This window comes from Rhamphochromis longiceps, linkage group LG9 (assembly GCF_057381845.1).
Source record: "Rhamphochromis longiceps isolate RC_006_pf linkage group LG9, R_longiceps_female_GT1.1, whole genome shotgun sequence".
NCBI classification, from domain to species: Eukaryota; Metazoa; Chordata; class Actinopteri; order Cichliformes; family Cichlidae; genus Rhamphochromis; species Rhamphochromis longiceps.
In genome coordinates this window covers 28,970,136-28,991,929 of record NC_140565.1, presented here as the reverse complement: position 1 = coordinate 28,991,929, position 21,794 = coordinate 28,970,136, and the positions used below count along the sequence as shown (strand labels likewise).

Here is a 21,794-nt window from a genome sequence, read left to right as displayed (position 1 = left end):
AGTCCCTGTGTAATTCTACCATTTCATACAAGACACGCTACTGCTGCCTGTGAAACTTCATTCATCTGCATTGAAACTGAAGAGCATGAGCAGTCCACTTCAATGAAATAAAGACTGTCATACCTTCAAGAATGCTTTGATTGCAGACTGTTGGAATGAGGCTCGTGTCACTTTAATTAAGTGCTGAAAAACACTGGGGCTTAAGTAGCTTTCTGAATGCCTGTGAGGTCAGGCCACTCTATTATAATAGTGAGGCTCAGCTGAGGGTCCATTACATTATCTGTGCTTTGAGATGAGAACTTGACAGCTTGAAAAGGAATTTCAGGACAGGGGAGCGACATGGAAGTCAAACTGTGAGCAAAAAACCTGAGAAAAACTCTCAAAGGAACAGATTATCAGTCAAATAAAGATGCATGTAGCAGCTTTTTTTATTTACTTATAAAATCTGTTTTCAATTTCAGACAAGTGCAGGCTTATATGCCGTGAAGTTACGCTGAGCTGGAAGTGTGCTGTGTATACAAAAAAAAACCCAAAAAACAACCTCTGTTTTAACTGAAAGCATATCATCCTTGCCTGTCCTAATGCTCTTTGACAGCTTTGTGTCTCGTATTGTTTCTCAGTAATCAGTGGCAGACGACAGCAGGCAGGGGAAATGCCAAATAAATGAGATCACAACAGTTTCAAAAAGATAATCCCACCAAACAGCCACCTCAAAGTCACTGACTCACAAAACTGTTCCCTCTTCTATTTGCACAAAAAGGTATCACAGGTTAAAGTGGACATTTTTGCCGGCACAGTAATATCACCCTGCAATGCTGCAAACATCAATAGCTTGCAGTGCAAATTGCTAAAGGGGAGGAAGATGAGATTCCGTGAGGCGTATCATTTATATCACATAGTGTGGTCACCGAGGGGCCGCCTAAGGCAAAACCCTGAACTCATTCTCTTTTACTTGCATTTCTTTGATCTTCATTAATTAATTAGATAATTATTACACCAAATTTCAAGCGTGTGAAATGCGCATAATGGACCATTAGTTTGGGATGATGTGATTGGTCTACTGGGTTTCTAACACTTGCAAGTCAATGAAAAGCCTAAAGAAATGTTTACTGCTCAGTTCTTCTGTGTCTTCTTGCATTAACAGTGAGATACTCTGCACTCAGTTACAGACTCGCACACTTTAATATACATATGTACCAGCATGACCATTTGGCTACATGGACACACATGAAAAACACAGAAGCCCATTAGCATAAACCAATGACATGATCATAACTATACATCAGCGACTTCCAACCCAAATGTTCTTTGTGTTTATCTTTACCCTGATAATGAGACTCAGCTTAATGTGATTCTGTATCTAATAACCCAGAACACCATGACAAAAATATTTGCTTTTGTCTCTCCCTTTCTAGTTTTATTTTGCAGCATGGTTGAGCAGAAAATGTGCACCACGCAAGAGAAAATAAAAGAGCCATTAAAACCGAGGATAAAATGGAGCCAGCTGTGGAGGAGTGGAGGTTGACTGGAGGCCACAGAATAGTAACCTGGTCTAAGGTTGATTCACTCCCACACCTGCCCACCCGTGACAGATAGTGGAGACCAGAAAGTTCAACTGCATCATTTTAGGTTCACTGACTTGGCAAAACCTAACGGTTAATGAAATTAGGTGCGGAGTTTTGGTTTTTTTTGTCAAGGTTTCATTTCAAGGACATAACTCCAATAAAGGAGAAATAAACCTGGCTGTGTTACTGATATGATATTCTTCCATTCCATTCTTCTGATATTCTACTTTTCTATTTTAAAGGTTTCTCTTAAAGGGCTTACATCTATGAGCTACATAGATGCATTGATTATATAAGCTATCTAATTAATCTAAGTTAGATGTGTCACCTTACATTTAAGAACAGCATGTTTTAATTATGCTTTTCATCGATTAATGATTCAGAAAAGGATGAAGCTCATTTAAATCAGTTTTGCTGTCTACAACTGGGAAAACACGAGTGTTACGGTTCGGCGTTGGCAGTGTATTGTTTTAGGCGTTTTGTTTTGGCGTGACTGTTATGTGTTTCCTGTTTTACTTTGAAAGTCTGTGTTATCTTAGTGTTCAGTTTACGTTTCCTTGTCTCGTCAGGTCTTATTTGCCCCAGCTGTGTATCCCTCCTGTGGTCCATTCCCTAATTGCTCCTTCTATGTATTTAAGCCCTGTGTTTCTGTATGTCATGGTTGCGATCTCCCCCCCCCCCCCGTTGTAAATAGTTTGGCGCCTTGTGTTTGGTGATGTAAATAAATGCCGTATCTTGCTTTAAATGTCGTCCGGGATTGCTTTTGTGGAAGTTGCACGCCGGTTACCTAGGCCGGGGTGTAACATATGGGGGCTCGTCCAGTCGCTGGAGGGTCCGAGGGACCGCTCCAGCCTTCGTCGTCTGCTGGAGGGTCAGTGGGACCGCTCCAGCCTTCATCAGCTTCGTCTGCCTTCGCTGAGGAGAGGGTCCGTGGGACCGCCCCAGCCTTTGTCGTCGCTGGAGGGTCCGTGGGACCGCTCCAGCCTTCATCCGCCGTCGCTGGAGGGTCCGTGGGACCGCTCCAGCCTTCATCCGCCGTCGCTGGAGGGTCCGGGGAACCGCTCCAGCCTTCGTTTGTCTTCGCTGGAGGATCCGTGGGACCGCTCCGGCCTTTTGCGGCTGGTGGGCTGCGTGTCCGTGTTTGCGGCTGGTGGGCTGCGTGTCCGTGTTTGCGGCTGGTGGGCTGCGTGTCCGTGTTTGCGGCTGGTGGGCTGCGTGTCCGTGTTTGCGGCTGGTGGGCTGCGTGTCTGTCTTCGCTGGAGGATCCGAGGGCCCGCTCCAGTTTTCCGTTTCCACTGGAGGACCCGTCCAGCCATCAGCGTCGCCTGCGGGACGGCGGCCGGTGTCATATGGGTTGGACATGGAACAAACATTTTTCGTTGGGGTTGTATGTTTTAAATGATTGTTTTTTTGGGTGGGGGGGGTATGTTACGGTTCGGCGTTGGCAGTGTATTGTTTTAGGCGTTTTGTTTTGGCGTGACTGTTATGTGTTTCCTGTTTTACTTTGAAAGTCTGTGTTATCTTAGTGTTCAGTTTACGTTTCCTTGTCTCGTCAGGTCTTATTTGCCCCAGCTGTGTATCCCTCCTGTGGTCCATTCCCTAATTGCTCCTTCTATGTATTTAAGCCCTGTGTTTCTGTATGTCATGGTCGCGATCTTCCCCCCCCCCGTTGTAAATAGTTTGGCGCCTTGTGTTTGGTGATGTAAATAAATGCCGTATCTTGCTTTAAATGTCGTCCGGGATTACTTTTGTGGAAGTTGTACGCCGGTTGCCTAGGCCGGGGTGTAACAACGAGTAACTACACTTTATCTTTTGCATGCAAATTAAACCAGCTTCTCTCTTCTTCCACTTGTCTTACAGTTCTGAAAATGTTATTGTTTCACAACACTTAAACCAGGATTTTTCAATAAAAGTTGCCCAGGAGCCCCAAACAAACCGACATAAGTTAACATCACCAACTGTGTGGTATGGGGGAGTCTGTTGCAGTGATGCAGGCTATTCGTCTGTGTCAGGAAGAGGAAGACAACAAAGAAAGTGTCAATTGCATCAGCAGATACACAACAGGCACTGCTCATGAAGAAAAGACAACAAATCAGACTCCTGATATGTTTTTTTTTTAATGATGCAGCAGTCACTCACACAACAGAAACTATTACTCCAAGAGTAAAACTATAATTTACTAAGCTAACATAAATAATATAAATAACAAGCTCCAGGCTGCATTTACTGTCAAGGTTGGGTTCAGAAATTCAATGTTCACCGGTCACTAGGGGTGAGCTACATAAAAACGGCCTGCTCGCCATGTGAAATTGGCCTTTGATGAGGATTTTAATTTAACAGTTCATTAATGCTCATAATGCCAGACCTTTCCCGACCAAGGAACAGATGTGATGTACATGCCCCTGCTTTAAAGAACCTTTTTCTTTTTATGTTTTAGGCAATGCTTCCAAGTAATTAGGGTCAGACAGGGCAGGAAATACCAGGTTTAGTACGAACCATTTAACTTTAAAACTACATGCAATATCCTCCACCTCTGTCTTGTGATCACAGGTCCAACTAAACGACTCAAGAAGAATAGGTGTGCATCCACATTGATCTCAAATGACAGCAACCACCTCAGAACATTTAAATGGGGATATGCGGTCAGGATCACTTCTCTTTTCCTTATCTTGGAGGTTGTCCTGATAGTCCCAAAATAAAATGTCAAGTGTTCGATCCATGAAACACCAATCAATAGTTTAGTCCTTCTCTCACACAGGCTGATTAAGAGACACATTGAACCTATGTATACAACGGTTCTGCATAATAAATCTAAATGTTAATGTGCTGCTCAGTGTGCCAGAACAGTAGCGGACTCCCTGCAGTCACACTGCATCTTTGTTATCACTTGTTTCAACACATGTAGGCCAACAATAGAAATACCTGCGGTTTGGCCACATATTTAAGTCTGTCCAAATGTGAAGAGACTGTTCACTTTGTGCGTGCTCTTTCCTGTGCTCTTTTAGTTGGGACATCATTTTCATTACTCCTTGTTGTCACAAAGGTCATATCTTAAATAATTATTGCTTATTTGATAATACATGCTGGTATTTCAAATTCATTAGATGGGGCATGCAAATAAAAAAAAGGTTTTCTACTTACATATTCAACTGGGTTTTCTATAGAGTTCTGCAGAATTTCTGTGGTATTTCTGTGGTAGTAATAACAGTCATATATGTGACCTCAAGCCGGTGTTTATCTATTTGCTGTACACAACTGAATCCATTTGAGCGCATAAATAATTTAAAAAACAACCTCTCTGCGATAGCATTTTCTCATTATACTCTAATTGCTAACTTTTAAGAGCTATTGTTTCATTCAGTGTTTCTACATGTTGTTTTGGGAGGTCACATAACCCAAGTTTCATATAGAGTTGACTGCAAGAAAGAAGTGAGTGCAGGTATTTGATGATCATTATAAAATGTTTCAAAATCAATTATTAACTATGCATTCAGTGCTAATGCTGCACTGTATGCTGTATTTAGCAATCTTGCGGACTGTTCATCTGGTTTCAGATCTACCCAGAACACCACAAGCTGTGTGGCTCTGCTTCCATCCATCATGATACTGGGATGGGGGGAAAAAAGGGAAATCAGCAGGACAGAATGCTGAAGGATAGGAAAAACAAGACTACTGTATCTCCTCAAATAAAAACTAGCAGTCAGTTTAAAAGCTGAGTTGACATGTGTGTTGAAAAAAAATACAAAAACAGAACAGACGAGCTATTTCTGCATAATTTAAACCTGCCAAAGTCTCAATAAAAGTATAACGCAACATCTGTGTTTAGTTAAAAGTCAAAGTTACACAATGTGTTAAAATTACTTATACTGCATTCAGACTGCATGTCAGAAAACTTGGCGTTTTAACAGTAGCCAAGCTTAAGGACTAATGCGTTCAGTCGTTTTAAGTAATTTCATGTTTTGCCCCACCCCCTCCCCTCATTTACCGTTTGGTGGCTCATGATGTGTTTTATTTAACCTCAACTCAGACCAGCAAAGCTGTGACACTATGAGTGCAGTTGATGAAAGCATACTGAAATAAATTTGAGTAATCCCTTTTGAGGAAACAGTGCCCCCCACACCCACCCCAAATTTAAAACAAAACGCCAGCCTCTGATACAAGCTTGTTCTCTTGAATAGTAGAGGCAGATAAGCGCTCTAAGATGCCGTCAGTACTTCATCCCTTTGTTCGAACACACACATTACAGCAGAGCATTAATACCAGACGATTAAGATTTGGAATTTCTATAATCATATCATTGTGCCCGTTCAAGAATAAAGTAAACCAGTCTGTGTCACAAAATTACTGGAAGAATAAATAAGAAATGAATTCACACAGTGTCAGATGTAAAAATGCAATAATTTTCTACAATTTAGCATTTTTAATTAAAAAAAAAATGATTCCACTTCCATCGGTGTAGGCGTACATTAATTACCATCAGTATTTGTTGCACAGGTTTTTGTTCCTGTGCATTTGTCTGACCCTTGATCGTTTTGCCTCTTTCTAAGCTGTTGTGAATTAGTGGAAAATAACAACATTTTAACTGAAACATTAAATCCCCTTTACATTAGAACATTAATACACAGACAATACAATTTGTCAGTAAACACTATAAAAGTGTATAATTAACCTTATCTGGAGAGCCTTCTTGCACTCACCAGCCTCTTAACAGGCACTTCAACAAGCACCGATGGCACCCACAGTGTCAGCAGTACTCAGTTCTTTGATTCTCATTTTTATTTTTGTGGGGTTTGTTTCAGGAAATTTTCCTGTTGTATTCGAAATTCCCCATTTTTGACAGCTTTGAGGAGATTAAAATTGTTTAGAATTTCACAACAAAACCAAAAAGGCTTCTACTGAACTCAGTTTTCTGAAACTCTGCTTGTTAACAGGAAAGATTGTCAAGAGAATAAAATTCCCTGTCTCATTTAAACATCCTAAGCCTTTAAATCTGCAACAGGGGAGTAGAAGACTGTGGGGTTTCATTACCCACAGAGTGTAAACCTTTTATTTAGTTTTTATGTTTTTCTTCCAGGTTCGTCCTAAATAAGTACAGCTCTTTTTTTTCCCCAAACATCAGGCCAAAATGTTCTATTTATTTTCTGAACAAACAAACTTTTCTTTTGGTATGCAGGAAAAATCCTGCTAGAATGATATGAGAAAGAAAAATAAATAGAAGGGACTGGACAGCATTTTCTTCTTGCAGACTAATTTTGTAATTTCGAATTGTGAGAGGCAGATGTGTTTCATTTTAGATAAACTCAAACAGAAATTGAGTGAAGAAATGAATGATATGGACTCTGATATTCCACAGCTTCTAATGAAACAAAAATGATAGGAAAAGGCCATGAGTATCCCTGACCACGTCAGTAGAGTACAATTGAGTGGCAATGCCAAAGCAGCAGCGTGCAGAGGTAGATTATTGGTATCAGACCTCAAACATGTGGGTTTAAAGTTACAGAAGGACAGGCACGTTCAGCTCCTACGCTGTGGAAGTATTTACAGTGCTGCAGAAGAGGGGAGATAGGGGAAAGCAACTTCCCAGGTGTCACTCAGGACCATATCCATGCAGGGAAAATTGATGATGGCACAAGAAGGAAGGCAGGAATGATGAAGATTTTCACTGCCACCAATCCATATCAGTGTATCTGGGATGTCTGTGCCACCACACTGCGTGTTTGTGTGCGTGTCTGTTTCCTCATTCCATGTGCAATCAAAGTAGGCAAACCTCTGAAAAGCTTCCATCTAAGTCCAAATGATAAATTCAGCATATCCGCTAAGAAATGCATGTTTTATGTAAAAGTAAAGTCCCCAAATTATAATTTGATTAGCTTCAAAATGATCTGCATCACCAAAGACAACCGCCATCCATTCCTCACCTACTGACTGCTCCATGTCATCGTTTAGTTCAGTATCATATTCCGCTATTTAGGCATCCTTGCACATTTCCTTGCTACTTTTATCGCTTCTCCTGAAAGTACAGGCAAAAATGTGTCAGCATCTAACCAAAAAGCTTTATTTTGGTTCAATTAGTGACATCTTTTACAATATGCCAACCTGATAAGCAGTCTCTATTCGCTGAAAGTAAAATTTATGTGTAACAAAAGGTAGAATGGGAAGGGGAAAACCACATGTCAATTCTAGTGCACATGCTGTGCCATAAGCATCATTCTGGTGGAAAAAGGGGCAGTTAAAATTTGCATTTAGATTACTATGGTAATAGAAAAAAACCACAGTGATGAATCTTGTTCTGAAAGAGAGACTAATGTGGTTGTATTTTGAATAAAATTGTAGAGTTAAATACTTGTGGTAAGCTGTATGAAAAGAGGTACAATGTAATCCTCATAATTAATTCATCGGGGTTAAACAATAAAAGCCAAGCCAAACTTACTACCATAAGGAAAAGATGGCAGTGGTTTAATGGAGATGAGCCAAATCATGTGTCACCACCATTGTTTATCAAGTGCGCTAAAGATTATGTGAACTTGATGCTTACTTCTGCCATGTGTACTTTATAAAATGGACTAATGGTAATGCAAAGCAGTAAAAGCTGAAGACAAGTCATTATTTCTTCAACATGCATAATCTCCAAACATTGCATGAATAACTATATAATTGTAAAATAAAACTTAAAGACACGAGAAATTCAGTCATGAGATGAATTTGCCACACACCACACAAGTACTGATTTTCATATTCATGAGCACCACATTGTTTGTCAATAGTGCATACCAAAAGGGCTTAATTTGTTTTCAGTTCTCCCCCGTCCTCCAATTGCAAAAGTGACGGCTCTGCAGCATCAGAGCCACTTAATTAAGCATCGCCGAGCACACACACACGCACTTTTTAGAGCTGTCTCAAATAATAAGGCATTCTTTGGGTGAGAATTCCCCCGATGACTGTAGTCATTACTGTGGAAGGGAAAATGTAAACAAAAGGCAGGAAACACAATTGAACACAAGTTGGAGGAAATTTATTCAGGGAACTTATTTTGTACTTACTTCTCAAGTTGAGAGAAGTTTATTTTGCAGCCCAGGATGGCAACAGGCCAACTGTTACTCCAGGCCGCCTGAATTATTAACTGCGTGTGACAAACAGAAGTTGGGACTTTTTAATTTCTGTCCAAGACTTACTTGTTGCACAGCAGATGTTTCAGTGAACTGTCAGACGCCATTAGCATTCAGTTGACTGCAGAGGTGGAGAGTCAGATTAAAGATTCAGCATGTGACAATATGCACAAGCTTGCAATTCATACATTTGTAAGTACTTAAAAGTTTGACTTAGTATGGACTTTTCCCCCCCACTTCAACCTCACACGCTTTTCTCACTGTGTGAGAAATATGATCCATCCCCTGCATCAACATGATGAGCATAAGAGAGACGCTGCGGTTGATGTGAAGACACTTATTAAGTAAAATGCTTTTGATCTGACTGTTGAATAGAAGATGCAACATTAAAGCAGGCCTCCATAATAGCTATGCTTTTAAGTACATCACCACAATATCATGAAAAACAAAATAAACAGGAGGAGGGAGGGTGGGAAGAGGCGGAACTGCTCATAATATCAGCTCCAAAACTGTTGATTAGAATCTACAGAAACGCCTTCAAAAATACCACAAAAGCGAGCAAAGGCTGGTTCGTTCTCTGCTACCATCAAACGGGATTTCAGAAACTGTTTAGACTCATTTCTCTCTCTCTTTCTTTCTTTCTCTCCCTCTCTCACTCATTTCTAATTTATTGCCATCTGCTCTGCTCGGGTGTAAATCTGAACGCAGGCTGACTTGCTCGCCCAAGCTTTATCTGTTAACATTTAGCAATGTCTAATTAAGCAAAAATGGGAAGTGCGTTGGCTGAAAAATGCTGCGGCCGGATAATGACAGTCATAACAGTTTGGGATACGTGTCTGTCACAGCAAGCAAATGCACTTATTAGATCAGGGTAATTAGAAGAAGACAACAGCTATAATAGGCAAAAGCTGTTCAGCTGTGATTAAAGAGGCCAACTTGCAGTACGTCGCTTGCTTCGTTTTTAAGTTTCAGATGTGCAAATTGCTGATGAAGGTCACTAAAAAGGCAACATACTTCATTCACCGTACATACCTACTGACAAAGACAACAAATGCTTTAATTAAAACAAATGTTCTAATCTGATGAATGCAACAGTAATTAACTTTTCTGGCTCAGCTAGACAATACTCAGTAATCATCACTAAGTTGGCTAAATCAGGGCTTTAAGTTGGCGTATCCTGAAGTAGCCAAAGTTGAGCAACAGCAAAGATAAGGAGCGAGGAATTAAGCGCTAAAGCCGTAGTGCCCCATAGGCCTTCAAATATTATTTCATTTGGATACTTAAATACATTAGAAACAATACATATTTTGACGATTCTCTGCCTGTCCCACCAATCAAACGTGTGAAACCAAAGTAAAAACAACCATCTGGAAATAATTCAGCTGTCAGAATTCAATTTTATGAACAAAAATTATTTTATGGCCAAGTGAACATAGCAAAATGAACTTCTACTGGTTAGACATTTTTACATGTTGTCAAACCAGTATTTAATTATAAGATAGGTGCCCTCTACGGGGGTAAAAAAAAGTCTATACATAGAATCCCTTATAATCCCTTAAAACTCCTCTCAGCTTACACGAGGAGTGAAATGTCCCAAGATGGGTAATTCAAGTCAACAAACAACTAAATAATGCTTAACAGACCAAAAGTAACACATTTGCAATGCTAAATGGTTGTTCCTGAGTGTCATTAATGAGTTTATCCCATGACTGACTTTAATGTGCTGTATTTGCTGCCTCACTAAAAGATTTCCAATTTGTAAGGTAAATCTAGGAAGGGCTTCCTACTGCCTCACTGGAAGTTTAATGTTTAAGTGTATACTAGGACCGGACAGTTTGACCAAAAATCTTCTCATCGCTGTAGTTCTTGAAATTCGGATGGTTTCACAGTATAAAAATTGAATGTCACAATAAATATATAAATACAAGTAAAGAAACCAGAAATCAATAAATAATCTTCTCTTAAGCTCTATCAATTCAATTATTTTCCAAAATGCTTGCAATGTTGAACAGCATTAGTTTGGTTAATTGTTGTCTCATGTAAAAAATGTATCTCGTGCATGGAATTACAATTAGTATAGAGGTAATAGAGTAATCTAGTAATTTAGTAAAACTACACAATCCCCTGTTATAGCTGATAAGAATGTGTTTGGATGGTGGATTTCTTGCATCTACCAGTCCTTTGGGCTTTGGGACTCAAAAGGTAAAATTCATACAGTTGACTCAAACAGCTGGATGAATTTATTTTATACTTTAATGCCAGCTGACTGTACTGTTAATCTTTCAACAGAAACTCTTGTGTGTAGTGAGACTATAGGAGATCAATGCACACCTGCAATGCAGTTTCTGGAAGCAGAAACAGAAAATAATGGCATTATTTGACACCCGCATGTACTCTGCTTCTTGGCATTTCAGTTAGCATTCTATATCTGGCATAAATCATTTTTTTGAAGTTCATAAAATGATGTTTTAGACATTTTTTTTATCCTCAATTAACTTTAAACTTTTCTAGCACAGAAATTAAAATCTGCCTTTCTGCAAACACATTTACATTAAATTACCAGTGTTGTTCATGACAATTATGGATTTTTTTTCTTTTCATGAGTTTTGATTACATATGGTTTTCTGCAACTCGAAACTTAATTTTCTTCTCTCACCTTAAAGAGAACCGGTACTTAGCCACTTCTCTGGTGCTATCAGTCTTGTTATCATCTGACTTGCCTTCTCTAACCTTGTCTGCCAATAGTTGGTGCTGCCTTCAGAAGAATTTAATGGCACACACTGTAAGGCAGCAAAAGAGTTCAAAATTCAGCCTTCGACCATTTCTTTCCATAGCTCAAAATGAAGCAGCAGGGGCTGAAGCACTATCTGAGCTTCTACAGCGTACACTACAGTAGGGAGGTAAAGCAAGATTCCTCCTACTGCCAATTTGGCTTCTGGGTCTGTGCTCAAGCTGAGCACTGACAGGTCTTCACAGTCACACCTTTTATTTTAATGTACCTTCATTGAGTTCAGATCAGAGAACAGCAGTAGCTTTGACTAAAACAGCATGAACCAGGAATCACTTTTGAGCTGTTCCACCTTTAGGGCCAGTTTTTCTTTTCTGTATGTGTGCAGCATGTCACAGATTATCCATAGCATCTAAACTTTAGAAAGAAAATACAGAATTCCGATCCTGGGTGCCTGTCTGAAGTTTTATACATCTTTCCTTTTTAATCATAACCTTTCATTTGAGTGATATCTGTTGCATCATAGATTTTGTTGGCAGGGGATCCAGACATGTTCACGCTGGGGAGAGCTGAGTCAGTGTGGAGCTTTTTTTTTTTTTTTTTTTTTTTTTATTGCCTCAGGCCAGTTTTGTCTCTACAGCTAAGCCTTCCATATCTTCAGGGGGATAAAGTTCAGTTTCTAACAGAGAGGCAACCTTCGTTCAGTAGGACACATAGCTAATTTATTTTTCATAATAACTGGATTATATTCAAGGTGTTATACTGTCTCACAGAGTACTCAGTGGCATGAAGAGTTCCTAAATGAACAGAACTAAACTTGTGAAAAGATGTCTTAGTTTGTAATCTAGTCTACCTGTCTTAAATGACAATACAATGGAAAGCCATGGAAACCGACGTAATCAAGGATTCCAAAAACACCCCAGCAAGCACATCGTCAGTTTTCCCCTATCTGTCTCTGAACTGATAAGGAGGTGACAGATTTATGACTGGAATAATCTCCAAAGTATCAGGTATCCACAGCTTTGGACACATTTTAGCATAAATCTTTAGCTTTTGGTTGTCGTGTACTTGGTATGGTTAATTTGTAATCGACACCACAATATCCCAAATATGCATTCACCAGTGCACAGCCATTACTGAATTATGAGCACTGCTGCTGAAATTTCATGGTTCATCAATATCCACAATGGAAGGTAATCAACACAAATTGTAGTTTCTACATTGCAAGCAGCTAACTGGGATCAGTATGAAACAAAGAGGACCAGATAGCCACAAACAATTGCATGTATAATTTAACCACTGCTTACCATAGATGGCTCATCAAGTGTTACACAGACAGCTGGAGTCAAAAGTTCATGGAGAATTTTTATTCCCAGATACAAAATTGGACCTAGACTAGTGCAACAGTGTCCTGCACAAAGTGTATTCACTACAGAGCTCCATCAAGTCTCAAACTCCACAAGGCAGACATAAATCATCCTAAAGATTCAAATTTTGTTTTAAGCTACTCCTCAGCTAGTGTGTGTGTGTGTGTGTGTGTGTGTTGGTCCAGTCTTGCACTTTAATGGTCATCGGATCAATAGCTTCACTACTTAAAAGAAATATAAAAAAAAGTCTGCTCCTAAATATATTTCTGGAAGTCATTTTCTTTTGGCATAAACACAATCATCCATTGAATTGTGATTATTTCTTAGAGACAGAGGCCCATACAGAGGTACTGTCACAGAATGCATGCAGTTTAAAATGAGAAACTCTGAGGACCACTGCTGCAGTCATGCCTCTGAAACGCAGACTTCTACTCTACATCAAGATAGTGACTTTCTACCTGCTTACTCTAAATAGATCCTCCAAGATACCCAGTTATGTTTAAAAAAAAAATGTAAAAAGCTAAATGATACCAAATGCCACAAGACAGAGTTGTGAATCCCTCATTAAGTGCTGTTTTCAAGCAGCTCAAATTCACAAGGTCAAAAACTTGTTGTCTGGCATCCCTGAGAACTGTCTGCCTGAATGACGACAGTTGCCTGTGTACCATTGGTGCACCATGGCTGCCTTGGGGCAACAGGGATGTTTCATTTCATCTTAGTAGCTGCTTGTCTTTCACTGCTCCAGAATAAGATCAGGCATGTCTCCTGACTCTGAATATTTGTATCTGTCAAAACCTCAGATGTCAAAAAAGTGATAAAAGATAGCTGAGGACTGGTTTATCAGGATATAGGGGAAATATATTTGTTACTGTGATTCTTTGATGTACCTGGGTATTAAAAGTCTGAGTAAAAAAAAAAAAAAAAAATTATATATATATATATATATATATATATATATATATATATATATATATATATATATATATATATATATATATATATATATATATATATATATATATATATATATATATATATATATACATACATATATACATATATACATATATATATATATTAAATGTAATCAAAAATAGTTTGAGTATTTGGGATTTTTTATTTTTTTTTGTACACCAACACGTTAAATTTTAAATCAGACAGACAATCGAGGTGTGACTGAAGTGAAGTCTTTCGTCTCTAATTCAATTGTTTAACAAAGGCAATGTGAGAACTGACACTTTGTGTCAAAGTGAAGTGACGGGGTGACAGACATCAAATCAAAGGCGCAAAATAAGCTGTTCTTGCATTTCCTGCCTGTCTTGTTTGACTTTATTATAAAACTCTGCTTTTTGGCAATCAATTGTCAGTTTTTATCATTATAAAAACACTGCATGTTGCCAAATCCATGCACACCTAGATCAATATTCCAAGTCCTTTCAAAGTAGCAATCTGCTGACTCCTCGTCTGATCAGATACTACTACTAATTGTGTATCAGACACACTGAAATACCAGCCTTTTATTTCGTTGGAACACCTTTTACTTCCCAAACTAATTCATCCAAATAGTGAAGGCCCTTGTTCCAAACTATTAAGGTGATGAGCTTAAATTATTGATATGACTAAACATTTTAGTGGGCAAATTCATCTCTTGAAGTTGATATAAATTGAAATGCTGGAGAGAAGACGTCTCACTCTCTTGGTTGTACAATAGTCTTAGAGTAGAGCATCTCAGACACCAGCTTGCAATGTTACAATAATTTGACAAGACAAACTTAATTACATAAGAAGATTTTAAAATAATTACCTGAAGCATCTATAACTTTATTTTTCCCTTTCAAAGGGAACACTGACAGAAATCGGTGCACACAAAGCAATACTGCAAATGACAAAGAGTCAAGGTGGACAATGCGGTACAGTACAAAATGTGTCATTTTAGGCTGTTGAACTCCCTGTCCTTGTTGTGATACATAAACAATGAGATGTTTAGATATGTGAAGCAAGGAAAGCAGTAAAAGTATACTTCCTAAGCAGCTTCTATCAAAACCCCTGCAAAGTATCTTTGTAGTGATGACTTTCTGGTTTTGTCGATGTAGCACTTTAACAAACATCAAAGCACATTCATCACAGAAATAGTCTTGGCAACAAGCATAGTTGCCATTTGTCACTATTAAAAGAATGTGTTTTCGGCTACTGTCTAGTAGTTGAAGAACTCAATCCTTTGAGTTTATTACAACAGTCCAATTTAACAGTTTAGTTTAAAAATGCATACTGGCATTTAACAGTGGTATCACCTCTTTTAAATCAATGGGGTTATTTGCTGCTGAATCTATTTGTTGGCAAGGTAGTTTTTTGAATGCTTTTACAGTTGTTGATACCCAAATAAGACACATATTGAGGGTGCATGCAAACTGGAGAAACACTTCCCGACAAGACTAAAGTGTAAGTGCCAAACTTTTGTGAAAACTTTTCAATACGTTTTATGATTGGAAGCAAAATATGTACGCAACCTTTTTGAAGGACTCAAACTTTGATGGATGTGGACATGAATTTATTGCAGACAGAATGCCACGGGCTACCTATGGGAAAATAAAATTCATCATATTCCTGTTATGCCCACAGTATTTCATATCGACAACAAAATGTAACATTTTTCCAGGAGTAACACGCGTTAAAGTAAAGAAGATGACTTATCACATCATAATAATAATAATGTTTTCATTGTTCAGGGAACAACATTTCGTGCTGCTTGTACATTTGTGTTATAGACCTTACATGCTGACGCCCTCCAAAGTGAAGAATGTTTCCATTTCCAACATTAGCTGTGTTATTTTACACATGAATAAAGGACTGTATTTTCAGACAAGCCAACTGCATGGTAAATAAGTACATTTATCTGAGTAACTAACTGAGCCCTTTTGTTCACTATTCATTACTTAGGTTGTGCTATAACCTACGCATGAGGTGTTCCTCGATAATTTACCTTGACTGGCCAGCTGTGTTGTTACTCCCATTTTCATTACATTGCTTCCACCTACACCTCTCTCCTCCCACTCTTTCCCTCAAGGGTTTCAATGATATTACTGTCTTCTTCTGCCTTAGCTCTACAAAAAAATTCTTCCAGTTATTTCCCTGACACTTTTTTCCCCTCACATGTCCTCAGCTTTAGTGCACATATTTCCTCCTCAGTCAGAGCTGTACTTGACATGAGGTTTCTGCCTTGAACACTGTAGTGATAGAACTGTGACAAGTCCTTTCCTATTAAAACTTGGAAACAAAACTCCTTGTATGTTACAGATTCTTTAATGCAGTGGTCCCCATCCCCCGGGCCTCGGACCGGTACCGGTCCGTGAGTCGTTTGGTACCGGGCCGCGAGAGTTGAGGCTCAGGTGTGAAATGTGTGGTTTTCAGGGTTTTTAAATCGGTTTTCAGCGTTATTTTGTTATCGTTTTTATCGTTTTTATCGTTAACTTGGTTTTCCTGGGTCTTTTCACGTGTGTTATGAATAACTCGTCTATTTTTCAGTACCGGTACTAGTTTTATTTTGTTGTATTTTTCCGCGACACCTTAAAGGCCGGTCCGTGAAAATATTGTCGGGCATAAACCGGTCCGTGGCGCAAAAAAGGTTGGGGGACCACTGCTTTAATACAGATACACATATAGATCCTAATACCATTATATCTTTTAATATCACCAGCTGATAGTTTGTCAAATATAAGCACAGACAGAGGGAGACTAATCCTTATCTAGATGTACATGTAGGTGCTCTCAGGGAATTGAGTGAAAAGCCTAACAATAATGCAGAAGTGAGTGAGTCAGCACTATGTGGAAACACCTATATTCAAAGGACAAATTATCCCTCATGAAACAGCATTTAAAAAGGTTATTCTTGGTACACACTGAGGAATTAAAAGACCTAAGGAATGTGAATCAGGTTCATAAAAAAATGTCAGTATAACATTCTCAAACAATATATGAATAAGTAAAACAAACTGACAGCAAATTACTTGAATATAACTCTTGAGATTATTAGAACAGCCATGTCTGGTCTAAAAGGAAGACCAGACATGGCATTCAACATAAAATCTAAATATTGTCCAATGTCCAGTATTTACAAAAGGATTTTCAGTTCTGTTTAGAAAGTTACCCTTAACACAACAGTTAAATAGGGGAAAAAATGTTTACTTGTTTTAGTTTGCTTGAGTCCCCACAAGAGAAATCTTTGGTGAAAGCCTCGGAGCTTTGCAGAGCTACAGGAAGCCAGTCTAGAATATGTTGAGACCAGAGTTCGATAAGCTTTCTGAGATGCCCTGCACCCCCGTTGCCAAGAATGATTCATTACTCCTATGCACAGAATTCAATTTGTAAAGTATAAATTGTAGCACTAGGGATAAGGACCCAGGTCATTCCTGGACTGGCAGAACATGTGTCCATCACAGTCTGTGACCTCCTATCCATAAACTCAAAATCACTCTTTTAAATGCAAAAGTCATTATGAAGATTTACGAAAAAAGAAGCCATACGACAATAAATTATGTATTACATTCTTGCATTGTTCTGCTTAGGCTGCACTACTTGATGCTTCTGTCTACAGTGAAATGTGCATGCTGTTGCTCTATAATCAATGGAATATTTATTCATCTCTGTATAAGTCGATAACCTCGTGTAGATGATCATCAACATTTACACAAGGTTAGTGAAATCTCATTCGGTAGTTGTACATTCGGGAAATCTAAATGCTGTTGTTAGGGTTGGACAAGATGGTAAAACCTCTCACACAGGTACGTCTGAGGAAAATAACAGCATGCAGTACTAAACTATAAAAACGTAAAATTATAATATTGTAGTATTACTTGTTATTTGCAGAGTCACATGGAGAATACTGTGCCTGACAAAAAAAGATATTAATAGAGAAAATAACAATGTAGAGTGTAAGAAAAGATGTGCTTTGTGCAAATGCTTTGTAGCAATTGTGTTACTGGTTAAGCCTTCCTCTTTCATAAGGTGACCTTGTGTGCTACCTGTGTGTATCGTACACAGGTAGCACTCTATTTAAAATATGAAATCAAGATCAATTCCGTTGTATATCAAACGTAGCTAAATCCCTAACCTTATTATTCCAAGTACAAATTTTCTGCTGGCCGCCACTGCAAGACGCTGCAGTTTTTAAAGAAGGATGAAAACAAACATCTCTGCCCACTTGTCTACCAAGACATTAATGTGTTTGCAAAACAACAACTTGATCCAGATGACTCATTTCTCCCCCCTTTTCCAAAAGTCAATGCCTACTTATTCGTTTGTCATGTTTATAGCAGCCTTGACGACTAATAACTTTCTGTGGGAGTTTCTTGTGGGTGGTAATCTGCACCAGCAGATCGGCCAGCCATATGTTGTTTGATTATTGAAGGTGATGTGCGAGAACACTGTCAGCCTACTGCGTTGTGTTATCTGAAGTAGACACCTGGGTCAAGGCTCACAACCGAAGCCAGACATATGCTAATTAACTTATCTCATAAAATATGCATCAAGCCCTCCCAGGACCGTACAGTGGCAAAGGATCGTGATTTTCCAGGAATTATGGGAACAGTCATTTTCCATTATGTCGATGCTAAATGAGGAGTGACCTGCGGGAGAGGCATGTCTGACCCATGTCAAGACAGTTCCTGCCAATTTTGCACAGAGAACTTTGCAGATCAGTTTTGACTTTTAAGATACTGTCGTGACAGAGAGAATAAATGGATCCAGTTGCACCGCATAACCTTGTTGAAGTAATCTTCTTCTGAAGCCGATGTTCCAAGTCAGTATAATTAATCAAAGACAATGATGTCAATGAGGGCTCCAGTTATGAAATTAGAGGCACGCTGTCTTCCATTACTGTACAGCTTATAAGTGCATTAGGAGGGAAAGAGGAATAATAAACCAGGTGTGGAAACCATTAGCTCCATTCTTCATTCCCACCATTTGTGGTTGCCTTCTCTTGTTTTCAGCACAATTAAGTGTCTTGTAACAAGGCCAGAGTTGAATGCGTGAGTGTTGATATGGTAGTCAAGATTGTAAACAAGGTGTGAACAGCAACACTCGGTACAACAGTCATTTGCTCAATAATGAATGAGCTTAACAAATTAGGCTCCTTGTGTAATATTTCATTCTCTTCTGTGCAATGGACTAATGAGTGATTGTTCAATTACAATACCATTTCAGTCCTTTTATTAATAATAATTTAAAAAAAAAAGACTCACCTGACATCCATAATTGCAAGTAAATTAGTTTGAAACTGTATATTTTTTATGTCTGTCTAAACGCAGACAAAAATGGGGTTTCTAAATTATGTACTTTAGCAATCCTGTTTCTCTCTATAATCTCTAGACACACACAAACGGTCATGTTTTTGTGTTCCATTCTCATTTGTTTATTTAAGACTGGTGGATATGTGTGTTAGATCAACACTAAAGTATACCACAGGGGCTGAGCGGTCAGAAAAACTATTAAAAATGCGCTGTGGAGTCGTTTCAATATTATCTAAAATCTGCATGCCATATTTCTGCAAATACTGCAGGGCCATTATTTACCTGAACTGCAACAAGAAAGGTTTCATTTGAAGCTGGCTTGAATTAGAGGCAGGCTTTTATTTCTAGTTTCCTCTGTTTAATCAATACAAGTGTCCATGTATCAGCATTAAGTCTCGTTACGCACCAGTTTGCCCCGTTAAAGTCACCAACACGTGGTAACTTACTTTTGGGAGAGAGAGAGGGTGTGTGATCAGCGAGGTACTTTATATTAATGATTTCACATACATGTAAAATAATTCTCCAATGCACCAATGTACAGGTCAAAACAATTTGTAATACTTCAAGATGTTTACTGTACTGGAAAAAAGTCTAAGACTTCTCTAAGAAAGGCAGGCAAAATAAGGTGCATTTTCATTAACATAATTTATGAACATAAATATTTAAGCAACTTAAATCCTTATGTTTACCAAGCAGTTTAGGTTTGTTCATACTTTACATCTGGCGCTATAGCACAAGTAAGACCACAACACAACCATTGTTGTTTTAACCGTTTTTACATTTTTCCTTCACTCATTGATGCAAAATCAGATCAAATGAACTTCTAATGAGTTTTATGCAAACAAAACCTCTTGGATATACTGTAAGTTCTAATGAAATCTAACATTATATGTCTTTGAGTGGTAATATGTATAATGAATATCTTCTACATGAGGTGCCACTTTTGTACAATACATGTCTGTCAAATGACACGCTACAGCAATAGGTTCAATCTCCTGTGGCCACTAGTTGTCAAAATGCACTCCACATAAGAGCGATGTCTGAAAGAAAGCAACGTATCCTAAAGAAATCACTGAGAGCATGTTGACATTTTACACAATACGCATGTCAATTTGATATATGAACTGCCAATGTATCACGTTTTATTTTCAGATGGCTGCGTGCAACGTTTGTCAGGTTTTTTGTTTTTTTTTTTCAGTAGAGTTCAACTTTCAAGTTTCATTGGGTTTCATACTAAGACAAGGTTTGTGAGGCAAAACATAAAGCTAATCAGCAACCTCTCATTAAAGCGTCACTAAATAATACATAACTTTGAACTTCTGTGGGAAATCATGGCAGTGACAGGTCCACAGCACAGTGGCACACAGTGGTTTGACAGCAAGAATAAAGTCTCAGTTTTCACTAAAGAGATGAGTAGTCTAGATAATTAGTGCATGCGTCAATAAGAACCGTCTGGTGTAGAGGTAATCTATCACCAGGCAAATAATTACAACAATTATTTTTATGCTTGAGAATCAAAGTAGTCTCATTTATCACTGTGCAGTTAAAAAGTAAAGCATGGAGGTTGGGGGAAGAATAAAGGCTATGCTGTACTATCGATTCACTGACATTTATGAATAGCAGGATAACAGCACTTCATATCAACCTGTGATAATCACAAGTGCTGTAAGACATTCCTGGACCGTCTCTAATCAGAATTAGCTGTATTATTACAGTTTGGTGCAGGTGTGGAGGATAAGGACGTCTTTTCGACTAAACATTTGTTTTCTTTCCTTCAGGTGATGAGCTCCACAACTCTCTAAGGGGGATCCTGACAGACCGGGGAGAGCTGCAGAGTCTCACAACTCACCCATTTTCCATACACGCCATCGCAGATTGTTTCACTGTGGCTCAGTTCTCGTCACTGGACTTTAACTTGGGGACCTGAACCGCACAGATCGCCAATGCTAACAAGGAACTGCCTGCTGCTGTTCCTGTGGATTCTTGTCGACGAGGGTTCGGTCTCTTATTTACGTCCACCTTTACCACCATTGGGACGGAGCAGGACGGGAAGGGAGCACACCAGGAGGTTGGTGGGCCCAATGAGGAATGGGGCAGCTGGATTTCAGCGGGTCAAAAGGGGCTGGGTGTGGAACCAGTTCTTTGTACTGGAGGAGTACATGGGGTCAGATCCGCAGTACGTGGGCAAGGTAAAAAACTTTTTTTTTTTTCCCCCCTGTTATTTATGGTGCAGCAGAAGTCATAAATCACATAGTAAGGAGCCTAGGAGAAATTGAATTGGGAGTAAATGGAGGGAGCGATAGAACATGAGGAAGATAAAATGGGAGGAAGGGAACAGAAAAAAAACCTTCTAGTTTAGAGTAACTATAAAACTACCCTAAAACTACCAGTATTTTAGATGGGAAATATTTTATTCCTTGAGGTTATAATTAATTATTGACTATTTTAATACCATGTACTTATACAAGTAACAGCAAATACTAGAAGTTGCCTATTTTCATTCATCCCCAAGAACTTTACCTCTTTAATCTAATAATGCTCCTAAGGCTTGTAAATCTGCTCCTATTTCTTAGTGTTTTATGATGTGACCAGCATCACGCAAGAAAAAAATCCAGACCTAATAATGGAGCTGTGCCACAAGATTTCCACGTTAGACCAGCCACACATGACATTGAAGTGGTGAAAGGTTTGATGGTGTGGTAGAAATAAATTTAAATTACAGTCCTTGTAAAGGTGTCAGAACA

At 38.8% G+C, this 21,794-nt stretch overlaps 1 protein-coding gene across 1 annotated transcript in view; it reads left to right on the top strand.

Moving 5' to 3' along the window:
• LOC146662499 (cadherin-12-like) overlaps nucleotides 1–21,794 on the top strand; it is a 103,544-nt gene that overhangs the window by 12,521 nt on the left and 69,229 nt on the right. Inside the window, exon 2 of the mRNA XM_085419165.1 lies at nucleotides 20,829–21,239. Within this exon, the coding sequence (XP_085275291.1) occupies nucleotides 20,994–21,239 (246 nt within the window). The 5' untranslated portion in view covers nucleotides 20,829–20,993. The remainder of the gene's footprint in view (nucleotides 1–20,828; nucleotides 21,240–21,794) is intronic.